Source organism: Pseudonaja textilis, chromosome 2, assembly GCF_049901715.1.
Source record: "Pseudonaja textilis isolate UNSWEBS1 chromosome 2, rPseTex1.2, whole genome shotgun sequence".
In the NCBI taxonomy this organism is placed as follows: Eukaryota; Metazoa; Chordata; class Lepidosauria; order Squamata; family Elapidae; genus Pseudonaja; species Pseudonaja textilis.
The window spans coordinates 234,194,992-234,221,182 of record NC_141991.1 but is presented as its reverse complement, the minus strand read 5'-3'; the positions used below and the strand labels follow the sequence as shown (position 1 = coordinate 234,221,182).

The 26,191-nt window shown below is 36.2% G+C and overlaps 1 protein-coding gene across 2 annotated transcripts in view; it reads left to right on the top strand.

Moving 5' to 3' along the window:
• Nucleotides 1-25,949, top strand: part of PARP8 (poly(ADP-ribose) polymerase family member 8) — a 174,677-nt gene extending 148,728 nt beyond the window's left edge. For both annotated transcript variants that reach the window (XM_026716400.2, XM_026716407.2), the window contains 11 exons: nt 6,608-6,733; nt 8,180-8,245; nt 10,893-10,960; nt 11,662-11,710; nt 16,136-16,248; nt 16,408-16,480; nt 17,446-17,515; nt 18,944-19,020; nt 20,713-20,782; nt 23,417-23,501; nt 25,536-25,949. In XM_026716400.2, coding sequence (XP_026572185.1) covers nt 6,608-6,733; nt 8,180-8,245; nt 10,893-10,960; nt 11,662-11,710; nt 16,136-16,248; nt 16,408-16,480; nt 17,446-17,515; nt 18,944-19,020; nt 20,713-20,782; nt 23,417-23,501; nt 25,536-25,638 — 900 coding nt within the window. In that variant the 3' untranslated portion in view covers nt 25,639-25,949. The remainder of the gene's footprint in view (nt 1-6,607; nt 6,734-8,179; nt 8,246-10,892; nt 10,961-11,661; nt 11,711-16,135; nt 16,249-16,407; nt 16,481-17,445; nt 17,516-18,943; nt 19,021-20,712; nt 20,783-23,416; nt 23,502-25,535) is intronic.
• The last annotated feature ends 242 nt before the right edge of the window (nt 25,950-26,191 follow it).

The window sequence follows — 26,191 nt, the reverse complement described above, 5'->3', positions numbered from 1 at the left end:
ACAGCACTCCGTGAAGTAAAAATATGTTTACTACTTCAAGTGTTTGAATAGTTGTTGAACGGTCCTTTTAAGGTGTTTCTGTGCTACAGTAAATATCACGACAAATAATTTTTAAATGTAATCTTTGTTCATAGGTTGTTGCTGATTTTCTTACTTATTTCAGAAATAAATAACTTTCATTTGCATTCTGAAATATTCAAAATTGCTTGTTCAGGATTTTATCATTGACTCCAACAAAAAGGACTATTAATAACATTAAAGGGAATACTTTAACATTGTTCTTTTTAAAGACAGTGAATATCAGAAACATGGCTATTGTCTGAACATTTATAAAGTAAATCAGATGCTTTTTCAGTGGGATGGTTTTTTTCCCCAATGCATTATCCAACGATGCATTAAGGTGTTGTTTAAAGGCAGTTGGCAGATTGTGTAGCTGAAGGTCAGGCACTAGTTTGTTTCATGAAATGAAATCAAATGAATAACAAAACACCAGAAAATTGTCAATCAGGCAAAACAAAGGCAGGCTACTAATAAGGGGTTAGAAACCAGGAGAACAGCTAATACTTTTGAAGACCAGGAGTTTGGAAACAGAAACAAAGACATGGATTTCTGCAGCACCGTCCTTCACAGGACTAATCTAGTTCTGTCAGGCTCCTTATGTCCAATCATCGCGGGGAAAATTCATCCATTTCTGGCTCATGCTTTTTTCTGGAAGTGGTTTGTTCAGAACAAGAAATGATTTGTAAGTATTCTTGTTAAATTCGGGCCCCCATTTTGAAGGCACAATATATTTAGGACTATTCAGTTAACTTACACTAAAGAAATTAGAAAAGCTGAAACCAATTCCTGAGCTCCCAATCCAGTTCACTCACTCTATAGGAGAAGTGTTGTATCACTCCCGCATGCAATATCTGGAACATGGTTTGCTGCTTCAACACTGGAATTGAAGTCCTCAAATAGAAACTAACAGTGCAACCTTGCTTACAACATTGCCCCGCATCCAGGCAATGTGGTTTCATCCTATTCATCCATTGGTGATACAGCAATGGTTTGCCATTGTCTTCTGAAAACCCATCTGAATACTTGGGAGAAAAGTCATAAATTATTATGAGTTCCATGTAGCTCTCAAATCTTAATTAGCGTTATCATTTTTTGAGAAAAGGGGAGGCATAAGAACAAGAACAACAGGTCTTTCCTGATGACACAAAAGTACACATAAGTTCTCATAGTTATCCACTGGAGGTTGCTTTTTTTGACATTTTTAATATTTGCCTTTCCCAACAGTGCACCTTCCAGATGTAGGGCCTCCAGCTCCTATTATTCTTTAGCCTACATAGTCATTGCTGGAAGTTCTGGGAATTGAAATCAAAATATATGGACAATGCCAACACTGAACAACAATAGTTTAAGTGTTAACTGTTTCTGTTGCAGAAAGTTTTGCTGTCATCCTGTTGGGGGGGGGGGGGATCATTTATTCCATTTTATGATGCACACATTGTTACATAGGGAAAAGCAAAATCACCTGAATCACAAACTGGGTAGCAAATAAATTTGATAAACAAATGACTAACCAAAAAAGCATATTGCAAAATTAACTGTAGACCAAAACTATTATTTACACCCTCTCAAGATTACAGATGTATGCACCGTTTTATGAGCTTCAGATTTCCTCACTAAGCAGTATTATGACAAAAAAGCAAAGTTCAAAGAAAATAATATTAGGAAATCTGCATTCTTTTTGACTCTAAAACCCTAAGGTTGAAATTGTCTGATTTATGTTCGAGGTTTCTGTGTTTCTCTGGGACTAAAACCCTCCTTTCACCCTCTTCTCTACCAAATCCTGCTAAGAACAAAAGGGAGAAAACTGCTGGTTTAAAGCATTTTGGGGGACACATGTGGAAAGCAAAAGAGAAGATAAAAGAGCCCATAGGCAACAGATTACCCATTCTTGCCCCGGCTATCTGGAAAGCACCCAACTGAAGATGGTGGTTTAATTAATTTTTCTGGGAATCATTCCATCAATAAGCATGCATCTGGGAAGGCCAGAAGCCTCTCCCCTTCTTCACATCAAAATATTTATTGAATGTATAATGGTGCATATCAGATCATATTTAAACCTACATGAAGATGCGAGCCTTTTATTTCTCAGCTTTTACAAAGCTGAAGGTCCTATCTGTTTCTCAAAGCAGCCAGAGAGAGAATTAAAACAGTTTTACATAATTACTGGGTTGTGAGGGTAGATAGACAGGCTTTCTCTCCAATCGGTATTATCATTTATCATCCCAGTCAGAATGGCATGGGAAAGGAATGGTTTTATGTAGGCAAGAGAGAAGAGATGGACTGTTTGGTCATTTGTGTCATGTTATTGCTCAATCTTTTATCCTGAACAATTGTATGATTGGGCTTTTCAAGGTGCATTGACTGCTGACCTGGTATAGCAAATTAATTTCTTAGGGCTGTAGTTTATCCACCAGATAAATTCAATTAATATGTACAGCAACATGTTTTATAATGAAAGGGACAAGACAGAGTTGTATTCTCTCACCTTTATTTCTGTTCACTTTAGAAATATTGCAAGAAAAAGTGACAAGAGAATAAAATTGGCAAATCAAAAATAAAACTTAAATTATATGCTGATGGTGTTGTTCTCAAGAGTTACCCATCCAAAGATTTTTTTTTAGAATCAATAATAGAGCATATACAGAAATATGGATTGGGAGATCAATAAAAAGGCCCAAATGATAGCATGGGATTTACCTGAAGAAGAAAAACAACATTTGCAGAAAATAACAAGATTCAGTATCTTTGTTAAACCAATTAAATACCTGGGAAATTATTTAGCAAAATATAATAACTAATTCAAGAAAAATTATTAACAGACTTGGAAAAATACAATGGCTGATACCTTAAGACAGAAGTTAGACTTGTTCAAATTGGGAAGAATATAGTCAGTAAAAATGAATATTTTTTACAAAGATCAGCTTTCATATGATTTCAATAAGAATTGAAAAAAAAAGATATTAAATGAATGGGCAAGGTCAACTAACTTTATTTGATGAAACCGAACTAAGGATTAAATTTAAGGTTTTGCAAGATATAAAAGCACAAAGAGAACTAGCTATACCGCACATTTCCAATTATATTATTGAATTGAATTGGCACCCTTCAGTCTCAAGAGACTATGGTATCGTGCTATGAAACCAGTAACTGCCACTTCTCGTGTTGTTTCAATGCTGTATGCAAAGTTGGAGTGTCCTCTCCAGAGCACGAGGGCTGGGTAATTTAATATGGAGGATAAACTGTTACCCAAGCAGCAGATCCCCCCTCTCCACGTCACTGTTATAGTCTAATGGAATGGCAGAGTCGATACGATTAGTTCCAGCTTCGTCGCAGGAGTTACCAGAACATGCTTGTACACAGTCACAAACTGCTTCCGGGACTCCAGCTCTGGATTTTGACTCCTGGAGCGAGGTTGGCTCCTGAAGCCTTTTCCAATAATAGATATAGCTACAAGCCAGTGGAGATTTGAAATCAGAGTTTCTCTTCTCCTAAAAGATGGTTCTACCATTTTATCTGTTGTTGGGGCATAAAGCTCTCTTCTGCCTTCAAAACTGTTGACCATCTTCTTCTGTAACCCTGGAAAGGGGCCCTGACAAGGTGCTACCAGCCGGACCAAGGTTTTTTAAGGAGTTATTAGTTCTCCGGCAATCCTCCTCACTCCAGGACACCCAACTCGGCTCCATTTACAGTGTCCATTATCTTCCAACTGGAATTGGAATATACAATTATAAAGCAGTTTAATTTGGAATACAGATTGGAATCAGTTGAAGAGATAATAATTTGTATAGAGAGCAAGATTAAAACTAAGGTGAAATCTTTCAAGACAGTTTCTATAGAACATTCAGAAATTCATTGATTTCAGTATCTTCAAATAAGTAGTATAGTGTTTTTTTTTAAATCACAAAAACGAAGTGGAATGCTCAGGAATTTGGACAAATTTGAAAAACATATAGCACAAAATGCCAAACATCTGTTGTGACTTGTTTTAACTTCTTTTGAAATATGATCAAATAAAAGACTGTACGATTAAACTCTAATGCAGAATTTAAAGAGGTCAATTGATATGCCATAGTGGGAATACCAATGGAAAATAAAATACCAAATTCGTGGAGTTATTACATTCAAAAAAAGATGGGTACACGCTGTTTTTATTTGGCATATTCAGTGATTCCAAAAATAAATAACTCATATTTTTTAAAAATGCAATTATTTTTTCACACATACTGGCTACTGCAGTAGACAGGAGCTGCTATAGAGCAGAGGTCTCCAACCTTGGCAACTTTAAGACTTGTGGGCTTCAACTCCCAGAGTTCTTCAGCCAGCTGGCTGAGTAATTCTGGGAGTTGAAATCCACAAGTCTTAAAGTTGCCAAGGTTGGAGACCCCTGCTATAGAGAACATCCAACACTGGCCCATTTCCCGCCATAAGAGAATGGCTAAGCAAATAGTCCCTGGTTATCTGAAAAGGACAGGCAAAACATACTGAGAAAGATATTCCCCTCCATCCACAGGGGATTTAGTAGCTAGCAAGTAGCATCTTGAATTGAAACTTATTGCTAAACTGTGCATCTCATGCAGCATTGGTTTAACCTACCATAGTAGTACTGTAACTGACCTCTGAGCGCACATGCAATGCATTCCAGACCAACTGAAATTTGTAGATTATCTTCAAAGGCAACCTCATATAGTCTGAGATTGCAAGTATACCGGATTAGTATATGTTAAGATAAAACCATTTTTAAAGGAAATTATTATTAAAGGGCAGCAATAGTATCAAGCATATTTAGGAATTTTTGTTAAGGTGTGGAATAATGATTTTATGAGAAGGTGTGTGTGTGTGTGTGTGTGTATCCCATTTAAAAAAGCAGATCTCTATCACTTATACCTATTAAATTTTAGCCTAAATAATTTTTCAAACATTTTATAAGGTTTCCATCCATTTTGATTGGAGAAAACTATTTTTGTCATCTACATATTTCCTATGCTTGACTATGGGAGAACTGAACATTTTTCTCAATCTCACTTCAGTTCTGTGTATAGGTAGTCCTTGACTTACAACAGTTCATTTAGTGACCATTCAAAGTGACAACAGCACTGAAAAATGTGACTTATGACCATTTTTCACACTTATGATGTTGCAGCATTCCCATGATCACATTATTTACATTGGGATGCTTGACAACCGACTGACATTTATGACGGTTGCAGTGTCCCGGAGTCATGGGATCCCCTTTTGTGACCTTCTGACAAGCAGAGCCAATGGGGAAGCCAGATTCAATTAACAACCATGTGACTAAGAACTGCAGTGAGTCACTTAACAAATGTGATGAGGAAAGTCGTAAAATGGGACAAAAGCTCAATTGTAGTTGTAAGTTGAGGACTACCAGTGTTGAGTTGGCCTGGATTCTCTCTGGTGGATCAATCCGTCCATTACTGGACTCCAGATCCTGCCTCAGATCAGGTGGCCTTTCAACATTCACAGAGACTTTGTATCCAATGCCATTCATTGAGTCACAATTTCATAAACAGAAGCTCCCATATTTTTAACTATATACATTTTGGTGGAGTCCAAAACGTACATTTTATACACATTTTGGTGGAGTCCAAAATTTGTCATATGTGTACATGGAAGGAAAGAAAACCAGTTGGTATACACCTTGTACCTTTATGGAATGAATAATCTGAATCCTTGAATAGATGTTCAGAACCACGCCTTTAATAATTTGAAGAAGTAAGTGTGTTGCTCCCAGAAGAGAAGTTGCTCAAATAAAGGAACCAAAGCAAGTTCTACAAAATCAGACACTGCCCTGTGGCCCCTGCACATCATTTGACACTCTTATTGAATTGCTGTTAAAGTGGGGACATTACAGCCAGAGGTGGGATTCAAATTTTTTAATAACCGGTTTTGTGGGTGTGGCTTGGTGGTCATGTGACTGGGTGGACATGGCTTGGTGGTCATGTTATTGGCTGGGCATGGCCAACTCAATATCACTCACATCGAGGCACGCATCTCCTCCCCTGGCCTTTCATGACTGCAACAGTCATAAGTGTGAAAAATGGTCATAAGTCACTTTTTTCAGTGCCATTGTAACTATGAATGGTCACTCCACACAAGCAAAGTACCAGCAAAGGAGGGGAAAAAAACTCCAGAGAAGTTCCTGAGACAGGAAGTCTAGTCCTTCGAAGAACGTAATAAGGGTTAACGGAGAGGAAGTTTCTGTAAGCAACACCAGAGTCTTTACTTCCTGCCTTACTTGCAGGATTAGGCTAGTAATTTCTTCTAACAGCTGGTTCTCCAAACTGCTTAGAATGTTAACAACTGGTTCTAGTGAATAGGTGTGAACTGGTAGAATCCCACCCCTGATTACAGGAGAACAGATCCAGAACTTCTATATAAATTATCTCAGTCCTGCTGGTACAAATTGTATTTGAAACCCTGTTAAATTTTAACAAGGTTCTGGTCCAGATCTATTGGTGAATCATTTACATACTTTTTGGAGGGAGGGAGTCTTCATTTTGAACTTTCTTTTGTCTTTTCTTTTTTCTAGGTTGTAGACTTACTAGTATCTATGTGCCGTTCTGCATTAGAATCCCCAAGAAAAGTTGTCATTTTTGAGCCATATCCTTCAGTAGTAGATCCTAATGACTCTCAGATGCTAGCCTTTAATCCCAGGGTATGTATCATTTGTATTTGGAGGGAAGGGGTATTGTTATGGGCAAAGAATACTGCTTTCTTCTTTTTTCACATCCTTGGAAGATGACTGAGATCAAGGCTTAGATAAAAATTATGTACCCTGTGAGGTTACTTACAATGGCATCACTCCTTATGGAAACCAGTAGATTTAGGTGGTATCAATTTATTAATCAAATGTCATAAACATTCAATTCACACATTATGGCAAAGCTATAAAGGTGTTTGCTGCTTAAACTAGATCTTTTCTGATTTGTATTAAGCCATAGTTTACAGATCTCAGTAACTGTGTTCATATAATACAGTAAACCAAAACCAAGCAAACCACATTATGGCGTAGTTCATTCTTACGTCTGCACTTTAAAATATCAAGCAAAGGCCTTTGTAAGACATAAAATCTTTCTAAGTAAAATTTCGGAGCAAAAATATGTCTTATGTCCGAGCTATTTGGATGTTTTCAAACATACGCCTATAGTAATCTAGTTCCGAATAATTAAATACTGAAATAATTATTTCAAGATAGAGTTTTGGATACAGGAAAAATGACTTTATACATACTCCCATTCATTTTTATTTCTAAACCAAACACGTATTATTTGTTATCACTAATTTTAGTTCCCAATTGTTTATTTGTTTTCCCCAGTCTGGTTTTAGTTGTTTCACACTAGAATTTCCAGCAGCCCAAGTTCACATTACCAGTTGTTAGGAATAGTGTGAGTTTCAGTTCAAAACATCTAAATATCATCTGTTTGGGAGAGGAGGATAATCTTCAGATGTTTTGGGCTACAACAATTGGTTGATAGACATACTGTTAGCAGGTTGAGTTTCAGATAGGTTTTTGATATATAATCAGCAATTTTTTTCCAGATAGGTTTTTGATATATAATCAGCAATGGATTTTAAACCATTGGAAAGTAGTAGTATCTCCACATGTGGTTTCAAGCAGTATCTTACTATTTGTAGGGAGAGCAAGGTTGGGGAAATGTATCCTCATTAGTCCTTGTGTAAATGGTGCAATGGAGGTGTTTGTTTCTGATATCATGACAACAGTTGACACGAATATGTCAGTTGCATTATTTGCATGATGATGTTACGTGTACAACATTTTGATATAGTTAAGGGCTTTTAATGGTGTATAAGTTTTATATTCTATATAAAATTATAGATAATTATTATGTTAGCTACAGTGACAGTGAAACCAATTATTCAGAAAAGTCATGGGCTTCCTTTCACAAGATATATTCCAGCAGGGGTTTAGATTAGCTATCTGCTATGGATTCCTTGATTTGAATGCCTGCATACAGTGGAGGCTTAGATTCAGGAACTAAATGGATCTTTCCAATTCTATGATTATAAGAGGTATATCTAAAAGTTAATATATTTAAAACATGCAATGGGGAAAAGTAATATTTCATTTCTTTCACCATAGAAGAAGAATTATGACCGGGTCATGAAAGCATTGGATAGCATTACATCTATAAGAGAAATGACACAGGTAGGCAAAATAAATATGTAAATGAATTGTTGTGCTCTAAATTGCTATTACATGATACATCTGTTGATTAGTTTTAGCATTGTGTGGTTATTGTTTTACTAGAGCCATGCATGATAGGAAAGCCTATCAAAATAATCTTTGTGTAGATAACAAGTTGCAAGATAAAATCAGTGAACCAGAACATGGACAGATCAAGCTTGAAAATTGCCATTGATATCATATGCCATTACAAGGAACTTTTCATTCAAAATAGGGACAGGACTGCCTCTGAGTAAATAAATTGTTTCGCTGTCTGGGGAATATGGCACTGGCCAGCAGCCCTTCCTGCATTTTTGTGTGTTTATTTCTTTATTTGTGTGCATTCTTAGGAACAAGCCAAAGCAAACTGTCAAGGGAAAAATACAGATTTGTGACAATCTGCTGCAACGACAGTGATGGTTTTGCAAGTAAAAGCTTGTTCACTTAAGTGAAACAGGAGAAGAGCATTTGGAGATGGAAGAGGGTTACATTGTGACTCTACCGAAAGTTCTGCTGAAGCTAAATTTGATGTGTCTCTTCAGATTGGGCAATCAAAATGATGTACTAAGATGTGGTGACATTCACTCAAGGTTTAAAATTGGGCCACAGTACATAACTGTGAATGTGCCGATTTATTGGCCCTTCTTGCCACAGTAAACCCCAATTCCCTAAAAAAGCACCCCCCTCTGAATACAGTAGCTTACAGCTCAGGAGCTGCAAGGGGATGGACAATACTTTGAAAATTAGAGGAAGAGGCACATTCCTTGAACAGAATATTTTGAGTTGGAACAAGAAGAAACTTTATAAGTCTGCTGGTACTACAGAAGCTATGCATAAAATTCTTCTTCCCAATGTGATAGAAATTTATCTTCTCTTTCTCTGTCTACCCATTCCCCAGTTTATCCTATTCAGGAACACACTAAATACCATTTTAGAGGATTTTGAGATCGTATTATTGGTGACACTTACAAAGATGTATACCTGGATAGAACGTATTGTATTTTATTGATCCCTGCGTTTTGGCACCAGTTTTTAAGACGTATATATTAGCTGCTTGGAAAGCATTCTATATAAAATTGCTTTGAATAGTCTCCACAATGCGCCAATTTATCTCCACAATGCGCCAATTTACCTCAATCTTGGTTTTAGCAGTTTATGAGCAACATTAAGCATCTCTTCCTTGTTTCAGCACAGATAGGACAAAAAGATAATCAACATCTGATCTTAAACTAACCAAGGGTTTTCACCATCTGAGGATATCTTTGTCAGATAACTGAGGAATAGGGATACTATTTTGGAAATATACCAGGATCAAACAAGCTATGTTTAACAATTGCTTGTGCAAATAATTATTCTTCTCAATAAAAAGAAGTCTTTTTACTATAAAATAGAAAGCAAAAACTCTGAACTCATGGCCTCCAAGGAGGAAGAGCAGACTTGAGGACATGCAACATTGTGCTCATAAAAACATAAGATGTATACATTGTATTGACTGGCAAACATTGCAGTCATTCATTCCATCAGATGTTTCTCTTTAAGTAAACATATTTTGTTTACTGTCAGTACTATCTCTACTTTTTTTATTAAAGCTTTTGTGAAGGGGTATCAGTCAGTTCAACTGTAAAATGTCTTTTTACAAAGATTAATAAAGTGAGAAAGTTATGGGGTATCCCTGCGAACGAATCACTAAGATGGGCTTCTCAAGGAGGATGTTCAATCATTATTACATTCAGTAATGTAATTTTTAAAATGAAGTAATATTTCACTGACGTTTGTAGGTAAGGGTGAATTATACTCATAAAAGGCATAGTGAAGATCAAATTTCAACTCAAAAGCTCCACTAACACAAGGGGAGGGAGCTAGCGTGTGAAGCTCCATTCACGCGAGTGGAACTTCATGCTTGAGCACTTTCCACTCGCACAAGTGGAGCTTTATGCATGCATGCTTGATTATCTCTTCCACTGGCAGATTTCAAACAGGCCATGGCCTGGTAGTGGATTGCAACTCGGGAGTGGTCGATCTCTGACTTTTAATGAACCACTGAAAAATAAGGATGGCATTAGCAGGTTCAAGAAAATTTCTTAAAACACCTACAGAGAACAGGTTGGAAAAGAATCCCAGAAACCAGTGACGGGATGCAATTTTATAAGGAAACATGCTACTGTTGCTAGAGTTTTGAACTACAGTTCATCCAAAGCCTATCAATCACAAAACATTCAGCTGAATTTTGAAAAAAAAAATCAGTTGAATACTACTTAGTATTTGAGTGGGGAATTACCAAAAAAACCTTAAGAAGGCAGGAAAAAAATCCCAGAAGATGACGGTGACAATCCATTTATTTATTTTTTCTTGTTACCAAAGAAACTACATGAATGTGCCCATGGAGGGTCCCTAGAAGCTGAGCTTTACAAAGATGTATACCTGGATAGAACGTATTGTATTTTATTGATCCCTGAGTTTTGGCACTAGTTTTTAAGAAGCTGCTTGGAAAGTGATAGCTTTTTCTTTAGGTGACTTGCTAAACTGATCTACAGTTTCTTGGATTAGTAGAATTATCAAGATCAACACTAGTTTGTATCTAGTTTCCAGCATTCTCTTAGCTGATAATTGTACTGTTATTATTTCATAGGCACCTTATTTAGAAATAAAGAAGCAGATGGACAAACAAGACCCTCTTGCGCATCCTCTACTACAGTGGTAAAGATCTTACATAGATGTATATGCTGTCTGCTTAATACATTCAGAGTACTTTTGAAATATTTTGATAAGCCCTTCGTATACCTTGTTAACAAGATGGGCAGTTTCCTTAATGTGCCATTTCCTTACTATCTAAGATAATAAGTATCAGCCCAATGCATTATGATATTATATGGTGTAATAGGAAAATCATTTAGCATTCTTGCCTTTAAGAGGGGCTAGGGGCATTAAATGGTCTGTATGAGGGACTGGGGGCATTGAATGATCATGTGGACATTGTAACACAAAATAGGGTTTCAGAACATTATTTCTTGGATGGGGATAGGCAGAAAGGATCAAATTTACACTGAGCTAATTGAAGATGGATTGTGCCCTTCCTTTATAAATATTGATTAAAAATAATTAAAATGATTCCTTGAATTCAGCAGAGTACAAAATACATTTTATTTTGAACTCTAAGATAGGTTCCTTGAATTCAATAAGGTACATTTTATTTTGTGACTTACTATAGATTTGGTAAACTCTCAATTTTTACTTGATTGATACAAATAACTAGGCTTACCATGGGGGAGAAAATATATCTTGCAATAGTTGAGCTTCACAAGGGAAATGGAATAAAGACTCCCAACAGTACTTTTTTGGTGTTCAGGGCTAGCCTGAAAAACTGTGATTTATTTTGTTTCACATATTCTCTATTTCAGGGTTATTTCCAGTAATAGATCACATATTGTGAAGCTACCTGTGAACAGGGTAAGTTTAATGTTAGAAAAAGTTGGATTTTGGAAGAATATGCGTCAGTAGATTTTGCTTTTCTGTGCTTTATCTTTTAAAAAATTGCAACTATTCAATTGTGGTTCTATTCATTAGCTAGAGGTAATGGGGGTAGTTTTATGTGGAGATCATCAGGCTATAAAAGATGGTCAAAATTAGGATAGTATGCTTTTTCAAAGGAAGCAAATTTCCCTACAAACAATTATAGGGATTTACATTCTTAACTTTTTCTGTGTTTCAGTGCTGCTGGATTATCTAATATACGATTGGCTCAGCCTTTGATTATATATAAAATAAGATTGGCTGAATATATCAATGATATCAGATTTTAAGAATGAACTGTTCAGTATAGGAAATCCTTTAAGTCTAGAAAAATATGCCTTAACTTCCCAATATATGCAGTTGGTACAAAGTAATAAAACCAGTATAAATTATACATTGTAAATTAAGAGAAAACAAAAACTATAGCATAAGTATTGATCATCAATGAAAGTATATTATTATTTTTCAGTGTTGAGGCATTTCTTTTCCCCAATATACATCTAAACTAGAACAGTATTGGTGCTGATTTAATTCTGGGGATACATTATTCCAGAGAAAAGGAGATAGCAACCAGAAAGTCACTTTTCTGGTTGATTCCTTAGAAGCATCCTTAGATTGTTGCTCATTGGATTCATTGTTCTCAGAGCTTGTGGTTTTCCTATGGATGTTTTGTCACCAGATTCTATAACATCATTCATTTATTTATTTATTCATTCATTCTATTGGAACAACCAGGTTAATATGATCACATATAGGAAAAAAAAATGTTCTCTCTGATTTTTAGTTGCAATCTGTTTAAAACCATTAGCATCTCTTATTGGTTTGAAGACAATTTCAATTTTTAACCCCATATTTAAAACATGTCTTTTATTAGTATTTATAATATTTTTGATCCTTTGGAGCAAACAGTATCTGTGCAGAGTCAGAGTTCAGTCCAGGTAAATGTATGGGATAGGAAGGATTAACTCTTTATTTTTTCAAGATCAATTTAAGACTGTGTAGTTTTCAAACATAATTTTTACACAGTTTGGCCTTGGCACATCAAAGTCTGTGGCTAATGAATAGTATCATAGAATTAGAGTTGGAAGAGGCTACTTAAGCAAAGCCCTTGCTCAGTGTAGGATCCAAATTAAATGTCCAAGAGAGATGCTTTTTGAACATGCCCAGGGAAAGGGGGTTTATAACCCTCTTTTTCTCTGATTGGTTCCACTGTCAAAGTTTTTCTAAAAACTGAAATGTAATCTTCTTACCTTTGATTTAAATCCATTATTCTCTATCTTTTTATTTTATTTTATTTATTTACTTATTTGATTTGTCAATTGCTTACAAGATAATAGGTATAAGTATATACGTAGTTATGAATACATGAAATGGGTACATATAAGAAAAATAAAAGAAACAATAGGACAGGGACGGTAGGTACGTTGGTGCACTTATGCATGCCCACTACAGACATCTTAGGAAAGGGGTGAGGTCAATAGTAGACAGACTAAGGTTAAAGTTTTTGGGGTTTAGGGAAGAAACCATAGAGTCAGGTAGAGTATTCCAGACATTGACCACTCTTGCTGAAGTCGTATTTCCTGCAATCAAGTTTGGTGTGGTTAACCTTGAGTTTGTATCTATTGTGTGCCCTTGTGTTGTTATGGTTGAAGCTGAAGTATTCATTGACAGGTAGGACATTGCAACATATGATTTTATATACCATACTTAGATCAGACCGAAGGCGGCATAGTTCTAGGTTTTCTAGGTCTAGAACTTTAAGTCTGGTGGCATAAGGTATTCTACAACGAGTAGAGGAGTGGAGAACTCTTCTTGTGAAATATTTCCGGACTTTCTCAACTGTGCTAATATCAGATACGTAATGTGGGTTCCAGACTGATGAGCTGTATTCAAGTATTGGTCTAGCAAATGTTTTGTATGCCCTAGCTAGTAATGTGATATTACCAGAGAAAAAGCTACGTAGGATTAGGTTAACAACTCTTAATGCCTTTTTGGCTATGTAGTTACAGTGGGCTCTAGCACTTAGATCATTAGAGATGAGTATTCCAAGGTCCTTTACAGAGCTTGGATCATCAACAAGATCTTGACTATTCAGCTTATATTTTATTTTCTGATTTTTTTGCCAATATGTAAGACAGAGTATTTATTTGTTGAGATTTGAAGTTGCCATTTGTTTGACCATTCTGATACATAGTCAAGATCTTTTTGAAGGGTAGCAGTATTGTCTGTGGTATTGAACAGCTTTACATCATCAGCGAAAAGAACGCAGTTGCTCTTAATATGATCACAGAGGTCATTTATGTAGAGTATGAAGAGAGTTGGTCCTAGAACACTGCCTTGGGGGACACCACTATTGACAGGTACAGAATTTGATAGGGCACTCCCAATTTTGACTATTTGTTGTCTGTTTGACAGGAATGCTTCTATCCAGTTATGCAGTTGTCCAGAGATACCATAAGATTTTAGTTTTAGGAGTAGTTTGTCGTGTACCACTGAATCAAAGGCTTTACAGAAGTCTATGTAGATTGCGTCTATTGCTTTGCCCTGATCGAGTTGTGTAGTCCATATGTTTTTGCAGTGTAAGAGTTGCAGATTACAGGATAGTTTTTTCCTGAAACCAAATTGTTTATTGGAGAGTAGGTTGTTTGTCTCTAAGTGGAGGATAATGGATTGGTTAATAATTGATTCCATGACTTTACAGGTGACCCAGCATAAAGAGATTGGTCTGTAATTTTCAACTTGGCTGGGGTCTCCCTTTTTAAAGATTGGGATGACCGTGGCTTGTGACCATAGGTTAGGCAAGGAGCTGGTCCTGAAAGATTTTTCAAAGATTATGCTTAGTGGTTCGGCTATAGCAGTGGATAGCTTTTTTAAGAAGTTGGCACATATTCCATCCGGTCCAATTGATAGAGATGGTTTTAAATTGCGTAGTGCTTTTTCACCATTGTCTTCTGTAAAATCGATATGTATTAGATCATTGTAGTTATCTGTGGTTCGGCTAGGAAATACTGGGCATGATCCATTGCTGTTTACAAATACTGAGCTGAAGAATGTGTTAAAGATGTTGGCTTTAATGGTGTCGTCGTTGCAGTCTTTACCATTAGGTCCTTTCAGGGGTGGGATGGACCTTGAGTCTTTTAGTTTGTTGTTTACAAAATTGTAAAAAGTGTGGGTAGAATTGGTGCATAGAAGGTTTTCCTCTTGTTTAATGTGATAATTGGTGCATTCAGTCTTTATCTGGTGGCATAAATTTTTGTATCGGCTTTTGAAGTTGGCAACGTGACCAGTTTTGTTTTTCCGCCAAAGTGATCTCTTTTTGGATTGAAGTTTCCTTATTGTTATGGGTAATCTGTTTTTGTTGTTGTTGTTGTTTTGGGAGTTGTTGTTGGTACATATAGTTTGATTGCTCTTTTGACTTCAAGTAAAAAATATGTTGTAATGGTCTTCAACAGTATTGCATCCAGTGAATAGAGATAGCCAATCAAGGGATGAGAAATCGTTGTCTATAAGATCATAGTTGCCTTTTTTGAAGTTATAATTGGGATTACATCATGGTGATGATTTTTGTGTGGGCGTATGTTGAGACAAAAGTCAATCATATTGTGGTCACTGCTGGAAAAGGGTTCTTTAGTTTGTATTCCATAAATTAAATTCAAACTATTGCAGAAGATGAGATCGAAGCAGTTGTTTAGTCTAGTGTTGTTGGTTACTAGTTGTTCCAGTCCCAGATTTGTAACAGCATTGTAGAAGGTTGCGTGTATGGGTTCAGTTGTACTTTCATTTAGGGTCCGGTCAATATGAGGTAGATTGAAGTCACCAAGAAAGATAAAAGCGTGTGGGCAGGATGCTGCCCATGTTAGTAGTGTATTTAGCTTGTTTACATGTTCGATGTCATAATCAGGTGCTCTGTAACATAGTAAGAATCGAAATGTGATATTTAAGGATAGTTCACTGATTATGGTCTCAGGAAGAGCAAGCTCCTGAGTAACTTGGATGTTTTTTAGATGTAAGGACTTTTTATAGAAGATAGCAACACCACCTCCTCTACGAATTTCATGATCTGATGGGTAAACATGATAGTCTCTTACTGTGGTAATGGAGTCAGGGAGAGATGCGTTGAGCCATGTTTCACAAACAAATATGATGTCAAATTTAGCCATATTTAGTAAGAGGAAAAAAATCAGGTATTTTATTCGCAAGGCTTCTTGCATTGAGTAGCTTGCATTTAAGGCCAGCAGTAGTTGGAATTGAGGTAGTTAGGGACATTATTCTTGAACCACAGAATAACGAAAAAATTAACAAGTTCATGAGAATGTCAAAACTGATATAAAACTACCCTCTTCTGCTTTTGTTCTTGTATAGCAATTGAAATTTATGCACACCCCACACCAGTTTCTTCTGCTTAGCAGTCCACCAGCCAAAGAGTCCAATTTCAGAGCTGCTAAAACTCTTTATGGAAGTACCTTTGCATTTCAGTAAGTATTAAAAAATAGAACTAAATATATCTCTGAATCCTCATCTCACCAAGTAACAGAGATAGCAACACAGATCCATCCTAATTTCATTGATAGCGCTTTTTAATCATACTGCTTTCCTTCCTTTGATTTCTGCTTCTCTTGTCTTTTGTATTTAAGTGGATCGCACATTGAAAACTGGCACTCGATCCTGAGGAATGGCTTAGTGGTTGCTTCCAATACAAGGCTGCAGGTAAAGAAGTAAGAAGAAGTAGCAAATATATCAAAATATTTTGAAAGGCATAGAGGCCTAACTTGTCAAGCTCCAGGAAAATCAGGAGATCCAGGCAGTTGAAATGGATATAAATATTAATTGTAAGCTTAAGCTCCCTACAAGAATCTGAACAACTAATGGCCAAGGGAAATTAGCAGGATATAAGAATAGAAGGAATTCAAGGTGGACTGGACTTAGATGGATTTCTTGGGGGCACAAAGAGACTCATGACTGATGACACATTTGACCTCTCCCTCATGCTCAGCCTGATCTCCCACATAATCTTCAGTTTTGTAGAATATCATAGAATGAAAAGATGACTATCAGGTTGACATTATCACCACTGTTATTATTACCTGGAATCCTTGAATTTGCTTATACTAACAGGAGCACAACTTGCCAGGAACTGAACTGATAACTCTTTTCACTCTCTTGAGTTTTGTTATGGATTAGAGAACCATCTGGAAAAGTAACAGAAAGTAAAAATGGCCTCCCTGTTCCTCTATTATTTATTTATTATTTCATCAATATTTTAGGCAATTCAGTATAATCAAACAAAAGCACAAAACACTAAAACATACAATATTAACATCTCAACATAGTATGGTAAAGTAAAAACACATTCAACGAATAACATATAGAGTAGCCATCATTTCCAGCATCTTGTGCTGTAAAATTTGAGGCGATCAAGATGTCAGATGGGGTGTGTGTGTGTGTGTGTGTGTGTGTGTGTGTGTGTGAGTAGCACCTCATCATCCTTGCTTTCTGATAAATAGAGGCTTTGTGATTGGCCGTAATCACCATAGCAAGCCTTTTGTAAATTCAAATATATCCACCAGCCAAAACTGGTCTTAGATTAGCAGAAGAACCACATTCTGAGTTTATCTTTCATAAAATGGAACAATTGAAGAATTTACTAGCTTTTTGTTTATTTCAATTTTCAGCTCCATGGTGCAATGTTTGGAAGTGGTATTTACCTTAGTCCATTATCAAGCATATCTTTTGGTTACTCAGGTGATGTATATTAATCCCTTTGTTCATTGGGGGAATACTACAGTGAGTGGGGAAGTAAATAATAGTCACCTCTGGACAAGATGGGAGGCATATAAATTTAATAAATAAAAATAAATAAATGCCTACATTTCTAAATTTTATCTGTTGAATAAGGCCATTCTGGCTTTATTCTACATATGCATCATGCCAAAGTTTAGGAGAAAAAAACGTGCATAGGGTAGAAGAAAGTAGGTCAAGTAGCTGAATGTTTCTCAGCTTTAGCAACTTTAAATGTGTAGGCTTCAATTCCTAGAATTCAGCGTATTGCTGGCTGGAGAATTCTGGAAGTTGATATCTACACATCTTAAAATTGCTGAGAGCAAGAAACAAAGTAGCTGAATTCCAAAGTGGAATGCAGAAACTATTTCTTGTTCTGTAGGTGGTATCTTTCATACAGAGAATGTACTGAAATAAATACAGCAGGTAAAATATAAATTGATACAAGGCTGTTCGTTATTAATCTAACAGAAGTCTGAAGTTAACAGAGCAGGCAGTAGCTAAACTCTCAGTTTTCATGAGCCGTGTCATTTTATCTACACACATCAACATTATTCATTTGTTATTCTATTTGCCCTCTATATTCCCATGAGCTGCTTGGATAAATTAAGATCAAGATTCCTCAAGGGGTCTGCTCATACAAGTTTTACTTCCTTACTAATTACATTTAACCTTCCAGCTGTAATTAAGAAATGTCAAATTGTTTTCTACTGTCCCAAGAATATCAGCAGAAATGAGGAATTTTTGAAATTCCAAATGTTTGCTGGATTACAATTTCCAACATCCCTCACTATTGGCCATTTTAGCTAGAAACTGTAGTTCTCAATGTCTGAGGAGGTATTTACTCCCAAGACTCCTGACACGTTTGATACAAAAGACAAGAGACAGAAATACACCCCTCTCTAAAAATGTTATATTTAGCTCCTACAGGAGACCCAACCAGGTGCAAAATCTGGGGAGGGAGGCCTTTCTGATGCAGTGGGCAGTAATAGCATTTGTCTTTTAAGGCAAGTAGTAAATTTCATTCAGGTTCCAACAAAAAAAAATATATTAGCTAGACTAGCATTGTATGGTATCCTACAGTTTAACCATCTTTATATATAAACTATATAAAGGCTCAGCTGATATGAAATTCGGTTTTGACTGATTTTTAACCTGAGCTTAGCATGCAACTTCCCATTATTTATGGGGAACAGAAGTGGGTTTTAGAACGCTGTTATGATTGGGTCATCATTGTTGCCTACATAAACGTACTTAACTACTAAACTATAGGCTGCTGGAAATGAGAATCATCAATGGCATTCATACCTGTCTGCATTCTCTATATGAAGTAGAACTTCTCATACAGTATTTTATGCACCACTATATCTGATGTAAATCCAATGTCTTTAGGGATGAACAAGAAACAGCAGAAGGTATCAGCTAAAGATGAGCCTGCTTCAAGCAGTAAAAGCAGCAGTGTATTACAGGTAAAGAAATATGTGAAGCACTTCAAAAAAGGAATTTTCTTTTTTCCCCTTTTTTATGGTTCTCCTTGCTCAAGGCAGGTGCCAGATACAGTGGTAATCTACCCCCAGAGCATCCTTGTTCACATAGGGTGACTCATCCAGGAAGGACAGATCTAGAAAGCCAATACATTAATATTTGACAAGGACATATCATAATTTTTTGTGTGTGTGCTGTCCTTCTATTCTTATTCTACCTACTAATATATTTTGATTTAGAAAGACATTTGGCAGCTAGTGATGCAGCTGACACATTCATTCATACAATTCCATAGATAATTAAAGTTCACTTATCCTGTGTTTGGGTGGCAGGCTATATATATAGATGAAGGAGAGAGGGAGAGAAAGAGAAAACATTTTGAAGGACCAGCTTAGTGGGAAGAACAAGATCCATGCCATCAAACATAGGCCCTCTCAGTCATCAGATTCCCTGTTTCTATAGTGAGAGATGGCCAGAGGAGGACAGGGGGGCTGCCTCGTAATGCATATAAGTTCCCACCCCAAGTCCAACACCCAAAGACTGGAGCTGGCACAGTCTGATGAGTATCAAAACCAGTATTCTGGACAAAACCCAGAGCATCCTGGAGCATATCGGTGAAATGGCGCCCGAAAATGAGCTGCTGAGAAAATGCCTGAGGTAGCAGCAGACATGGGAGGAAGCAAATGAAGTACAATGGCAAGACCCTTCATGGAACGAACCATCAATAGATAGCTAAGGAGGCAGACATTGGGAAATCTAATCAGTGGCTGGAAAGGACTGGACTAAAAGGCACACTGAGGTTCTGATTATAGAACACAAGAACAGGCACTAAGCACCAAAGAAGCAGGGGTCTTCTGTGGATTTGGTGCTTGAACAGGATTAAGCTGCAGAGAGGTCTTGGAGACATAAGATAAAGGCACTGAACAGCACAACCAAGCAGGTGGCATTATGTAGAGGAACATCTGCACAGTGTACAGGCTAGGTTTTCTTAAGTCCAGAAAGTCACGAAGGATAAAAAGCTCCAGGCAGGCAGGCAGGTACTGACCACACAATTGTGGCAGTAGATAAAAGGACCAAAGGACAACAGTGATGATAGATGTAATGGTGCCTAGTGACAGCAACATAGGCTGAAGGAGTATGAGAAGGTAGAGAAGTACCATGGTCTGAAGGAGGAACTAAAGTGGATATACAGAGTTAAGGCCTAAGTGATTCCTGTGGTGGTATGAATTCTCAGGATTTGGACTTCTAAAGTGGGAGAGTGGCTCCAACAGATCCCAGGAATAACTTCGAACATCCAGAAGAATGCAATACTAGGAAATCTAAGATACAATGAAGAACCCCCATATTCCCAGGCCTCTGGTAGAGGACAGGAGAAGGGAATTTTATTTACATACATATAAATGGTCCTAGCAGATACAATCTCATTTCAGAAGCTTTCACTGGCCCATCAGATGAAAAAAGATTCCTTAAAGGAAACTATTCAGCCCCTATAATGTCTGCAGAAATTATCTGTATTATTGGAGCAAGGTCTTGAATAGACAGTTATGACTAATATAACAAATGATTGTGGTTTTGACTACAGAGATTATATCAGTATTCCAGCAATAATAATTCATGAACCAAAGCATTTTAAAAATATTTAATATAATGCTTCCAATATTTCTTTTCTTTCACAGTTACAAAAAAAGGGGCAGCAGTCCCAATTTTTGCAAAGCCGAAATTTAAAATGCATAGCCTTATGTGAAGGTAAGCATTTCTGGAAAAAAAGAAAAGAAAAATAAATAGCTGAATTATATTTGGTTTCCTTGCGGTTATCTCAAACTATATAAAAAATGATCTGTTGATGTTGCTGATTTTAACTTACTTGTTTTAAAACACGTATTTTTTAAAAAAAAAATTAGTTGATTGTATTTTTATGTATAACTTATTCTAGGTTTACAAATCTTTTATTTATACTTGTGTTTCTGTATATCTATTACATCCTACATACCAGGAAAAGAAGAAAGGAAAATGCAGGACAGAAAGTAGAGGTGGAATTAGGGAAAGGTTTACAGTAATGTTTGATCTAACCAGGATGGTCAGGTGCAATATCAAAGAGGTGCTCATAAACACATTATTAATGTACTCTTTAACAAGTTATTGCTTTCTTTTAATATATTGCCTCAATATTCTACCAATTCTGAGCACCACACTTTTTAAGATTCATAGAAATTGATAATTCAGGTAGTCCTCATGTTACAATTGCAAACTGAGCCCAAAATTATGGTTGTTGGTTGTTGCAGTCATTAAACTGCAACTGGACCTGATTTTACGTCACTTTTGCATTGGTCATTAAGCAAATCCCCATTGTCATTAAGCAAAGTCATTATACCCAATGGACTTTTTTTTGCTGGAAACTGGGCATAAATGCCAAAAACTAGCACAAAACATTGAAAATTGTGGTCACACGACTTTGGGATGCTACAGATATGGTAGCTATAATGGTGAGCCAAGTGCCCAATGTGAACACACGGGACATTGCAATATTGGGTTGTGAATATCTTTTGGGGGGAGGATCTACTGTAACTCTGACCAGCTGTTAAGTCAAGGAATGTCTGCAGTTGGAAACTTAAAACTGTAGTATGGCCCATGAAAAGAGACTGAGGGATTGGGGCATTTCTGAGCCACCAGAACAAAAAGTCAGCTATATAGCTTTTTTTCAAATACCTGAAAGTGGAATGGAATGGAATGGGATGGAATAGGAATAGGAATAGGAATAGGAATAGAAATAGAATAGAATAGAATAGAATAGAATTGAATTGAATTGAATTGAATAGTTGGAAGGGACCTTGGAGGTCTTCTAGTCCAACCCCCTGCTTAGGCAGGAAACGCTACACTACTTCAAACAAATGGCTATCCAATCTCTTCTTAAAAACTTAAAAATTTAGATTCATTACAATGCAGATTTAGGCCTGGATATGGAATAGGGAAAAATTAATTGCATTGCTTGAAATAAAATGAAAAAAAAAAAATACACAGTATGTCTCACACACACACACACAAACATCAAACTCATTCCAGGAGGCATTCCATTCCAGAAGGCAAGACATGGAATAAAGGATTTAAATGCAAGACAGCAGATAACTAATTGAAAATCTTTTTTTAAAAAAAGAAGAAAAAAACTTCATAACTGCAAGTTGTAGAATCCATTCCCCAGAGTCTTGACTCAGTTTCTTCAAGTGGAATCCTGGGAAACTTTGATTTCAGTTCTTGCACTGAACTGATGATGGGACTCTGTGGCCCTTCCACATCTATGATTCTGTAGCAGATTAATTTTTATTACTTTCTTTATGCTATTTTAATCTTTAGATGAAGACTTCTGTTAAAGATTTTATTATTTCACAGGAAATACTGTATTCAGTAACCTATCTGGCTGTTAGTTTTGAGGTCTCCAGCATGGTACATCTGAGCATTAATGGAAACATTAATCCTTTTATTCTTCCATGCTGTCTGCCTGTCCTCATTTGTTGAAGTTTATTTAATTACAAATATTAACTAGATGGCTGGCATCCTGCAGAGTATCTTCCTATTTTTAATTCCAATGATTTTCTCTGAAACTATGTAGACCACACCAATATTCTGAGACAATAAAAATAAAGCAATCATTTAGAATTAGGTCCTTTTTGTCATCTGATTTATTATTTTCATTCTGATATGTAGTGTGAATAGTAATAACTTCATCAAATCATAATCCCTATGGATTATCTAAACATTTCTTTATAGTTGTTTTTAATAATAGTGGTTTATCATTCCTTTCTTTTTTCAACTTCCCAGCCTGGTCTGTTACCATGGCATTTCCTAGTGATCTCTGAATCAAGCACCAACCAGTTCTAGTCCTGTTTAGCTTTTTGGGATTAATTCAGGTCTGTTAGGTGTAGCCATTGTTGCTATTATTATTATTGCCTTTGAGTCAGTGTGGAGTCCTTGTGACTGCCTGGACAATACCCTGCAGTTTTCTTGGCAAGATTTTAGAAGTGGTTTGTCATAGCCTTATTCCTATGGTTGACAGAGAGTGACTGGCCCAAGGTGACCCAGCTAGCTTTGTTCCTCAAATGGGCTTAGAACTTATTGTTTTCCCATTTTCAGTCTGGTGCCTTAACCATTATACCAGATGGGCTTTTTACACTATGTAATGAAGTAAGTAATAAATTACATTGGCCCTTAATGCTGATGTTTACAAAGTTGACATTCACCCATAAGAGTTTTGGCTGCAATTAATAAAGTGAATGAATGTCAGATTCTGATAATCAACCTGCTTATTCGAATTTAGAATACATTTTATTTTGAGTGCATCAAATCATCACATATGAACCATTCCCCAAATCTCTCTCTCTCTTTTAGTGATAACTTCACCGGATCTGCACAAACATGGGGAGATATGGGTAGTTCCCAACACTGATCATGTGTGTACGAGATTCTTCTTTGTGTACGTACTGCGGTTTTTCAGTTGAATTATTTTTACTGAATTGAAGTTTATTATTATGCTAAAATGTACAGAATGCTATCATTCTTTTCATTATATTCTAATATCTAGCCACACTGCTTTCTGTTTAAAAACTGCCTACGAAAAAAAAGTTAGCCAAATTTTTCATTGAGCCAATATTGTATTTAGAAAAAATTAACCTAAAGAGATGCTTCTGGTTTGACTGAGCAAGAGTCCAATCTGAAATTTGAGTCGTTCCCCCCCTTGGGAAAATACCAAATAACTATAACTGCAGAATAAGAGAAATTTCCATGTATTGAATTAAAGTCCAATTGAATGGAAAATGGTACAGAAAATGTTAGTTAGGTTCTCCTTTATATTTTGATTCTTTAAAAGAAAGAAATTACTTATAACTTTTAATGATTAAGATACTGACTTGGATCAAGAGGTTCCTTCGTGTTCTCATTTATATATGAACCTCAGTTGCTCTGTCATTCTCTCTCTCTCTGCTAACATATTTTGCAAGGTTACTGTACTGAGGATATGCTTGTGCAAGCTGCTCTGAGCTCTCAGATTTATGGTAGGATTAAAAATGCTAATGGTAATACAAGATCTCAAGAGTGCATCTAAATTTGATGTACAGCTCTACTAAGAATCTTCCAGTCCCCCTCCCCCATACTTTTAATTTAACTTAAACTTTCTCAGAAGACTCAATTATTTCAGAAACTTTTCAATAATTTTTAATTGACATAGCTACCACTAAATAATCTTTCTTGGCAATATTAAATGCAGAATATTTTTCAGTGAATATGGAATGAGACAAAATATGGATCATTAGAACCCAGTTAGAACTAAAATAACAATACAGTAACAATTACAAAACTACAACAACTACAATATCAATTCTCTGAATTTTTACAAGTTTCTTGGAAGTTTAATACATTTTAAAAGAAGTGCCCCAGGACTAAAAATCCATATATTTACATAGAATGTACATAATGTTAGTAGCGATAAGTCCAGTTGCTTGCTCGTGTTCATGTCAGAAGCACTTCTAGTTAAAAGGATTAGCCAGTGACATCTCCATTGCCCAGAAGATGCCCAATTGGGGACTCCTTTCAGGTCCCCATTAATGTGCCCACTGAAGACCTATCAATCTACCTGCAATTACATGCTTTCAAACTGCTAGGTTGGCAGGAGCTGGAGCGAACAGGAGCTCACCCCACCATATAGTAGCACTTAGATCTTGAATGTTTGTCAACCCAATATCCTAACCACCAGAGCTACCTTGCTATTAGTCCAGGATATAGATTAATATTTGTCTTTAAGGAAAAAAAAGTTTATCATCATATGCTATTAAAACATTGTTACTCTGATCATCTTCTATCTTCCTGGTTAAGACCAGGAGCAATCAAAGATCTCCATAGAATCATACTGGTCAGGAAGCAACAGAGAGAAACCTGGGAAATATCCCCAGTAACATTGACCAGAATGATAGGAAACTATAAGTCTATAAAGGTACCCCATTTGTACTAGAACTGTTACTCCAGCATTGCTTTATTGTCAAGGCAAGAATCATTGGAACAGCCTTTGGGATAACTGATGATAATTTCTCCCTTCACTTAACTTCTTCATGATAAAACCTGCAGACATTACTGCAGGAATGTCAAACTCGTGTCATCACAGCGGTGTCACATGACATATCTGGACTTTTCCCCCTTCACTAAACTCAGCGGGGGCGTGGCCAGCACGTGACGTATCCGACCTATGGGCTGGGAGTTTGACAGCCCAGCTCTACTGCAACATTCTTTACAGAATATGACACAAATTTGTGATGTAATAATACCTTGCTTCTCTGTTCTATTTTCACCAATGTATGTAGAAATCTGATGTTACATCTTCTCTTTTCTTTGCTAAGAGAAGATAACAAAAATGAAAGCTACATAGAAAAAGGATGAAATTTTAAATTTGCCTATCATAATATGGATGAGTTCAAACTATTAAACACTTTTTTCCTATAAACTTTCTGTTTTTGTTTAGCTATGAAGATGGCCAAGTAGGTGATACAAGCATAAACACTCAAGAGCCAAGCATCCATAAAGAGATCCTCCGAGTCATTGGTAATCAAACTGCTACTGGTTGAAAGGACCTCTTAATTACTTCTTGTGTTTTGGGAGCCTTCCTCAGTCTCAAAGCTGGATTTTGAACTGAAGAAGACATAGTGTAAAAAAATATTTCTTTTTTTTTTCTTGAACAAATTAACCCTTTGAATACTTTTTTCTTACTTAGTTTTTCTTATCACAAAAATTTATGAATATATATATATATATATATACACACCAAAAGTAGGGAGTATATATATATACACCAAAAGTAGGGAGATATGTTGATACAATGCAGGTGATAATTGAACAGAAATTTTGATTGTTCACAATAAACATTCTTTGAAAAGGACTTTTGTGCTGCTATTTTTATATTAAAGATTTGAATTGGATCATTTTACTATTGTATATCTATATTTCTAAATGCGTGATGACTACAGAAAGGCATCTACTACTTTTTAAAAAGTAGAATCCTACCTGACGGGAATTACCAAAATATTTGCATTTTAATATACCATAGAAATCAGTTGCTTGAAATTTAATAAATAAGATGGGAAAGGTTAACTGCAAAAGATGTATGGGATCCAGAACATT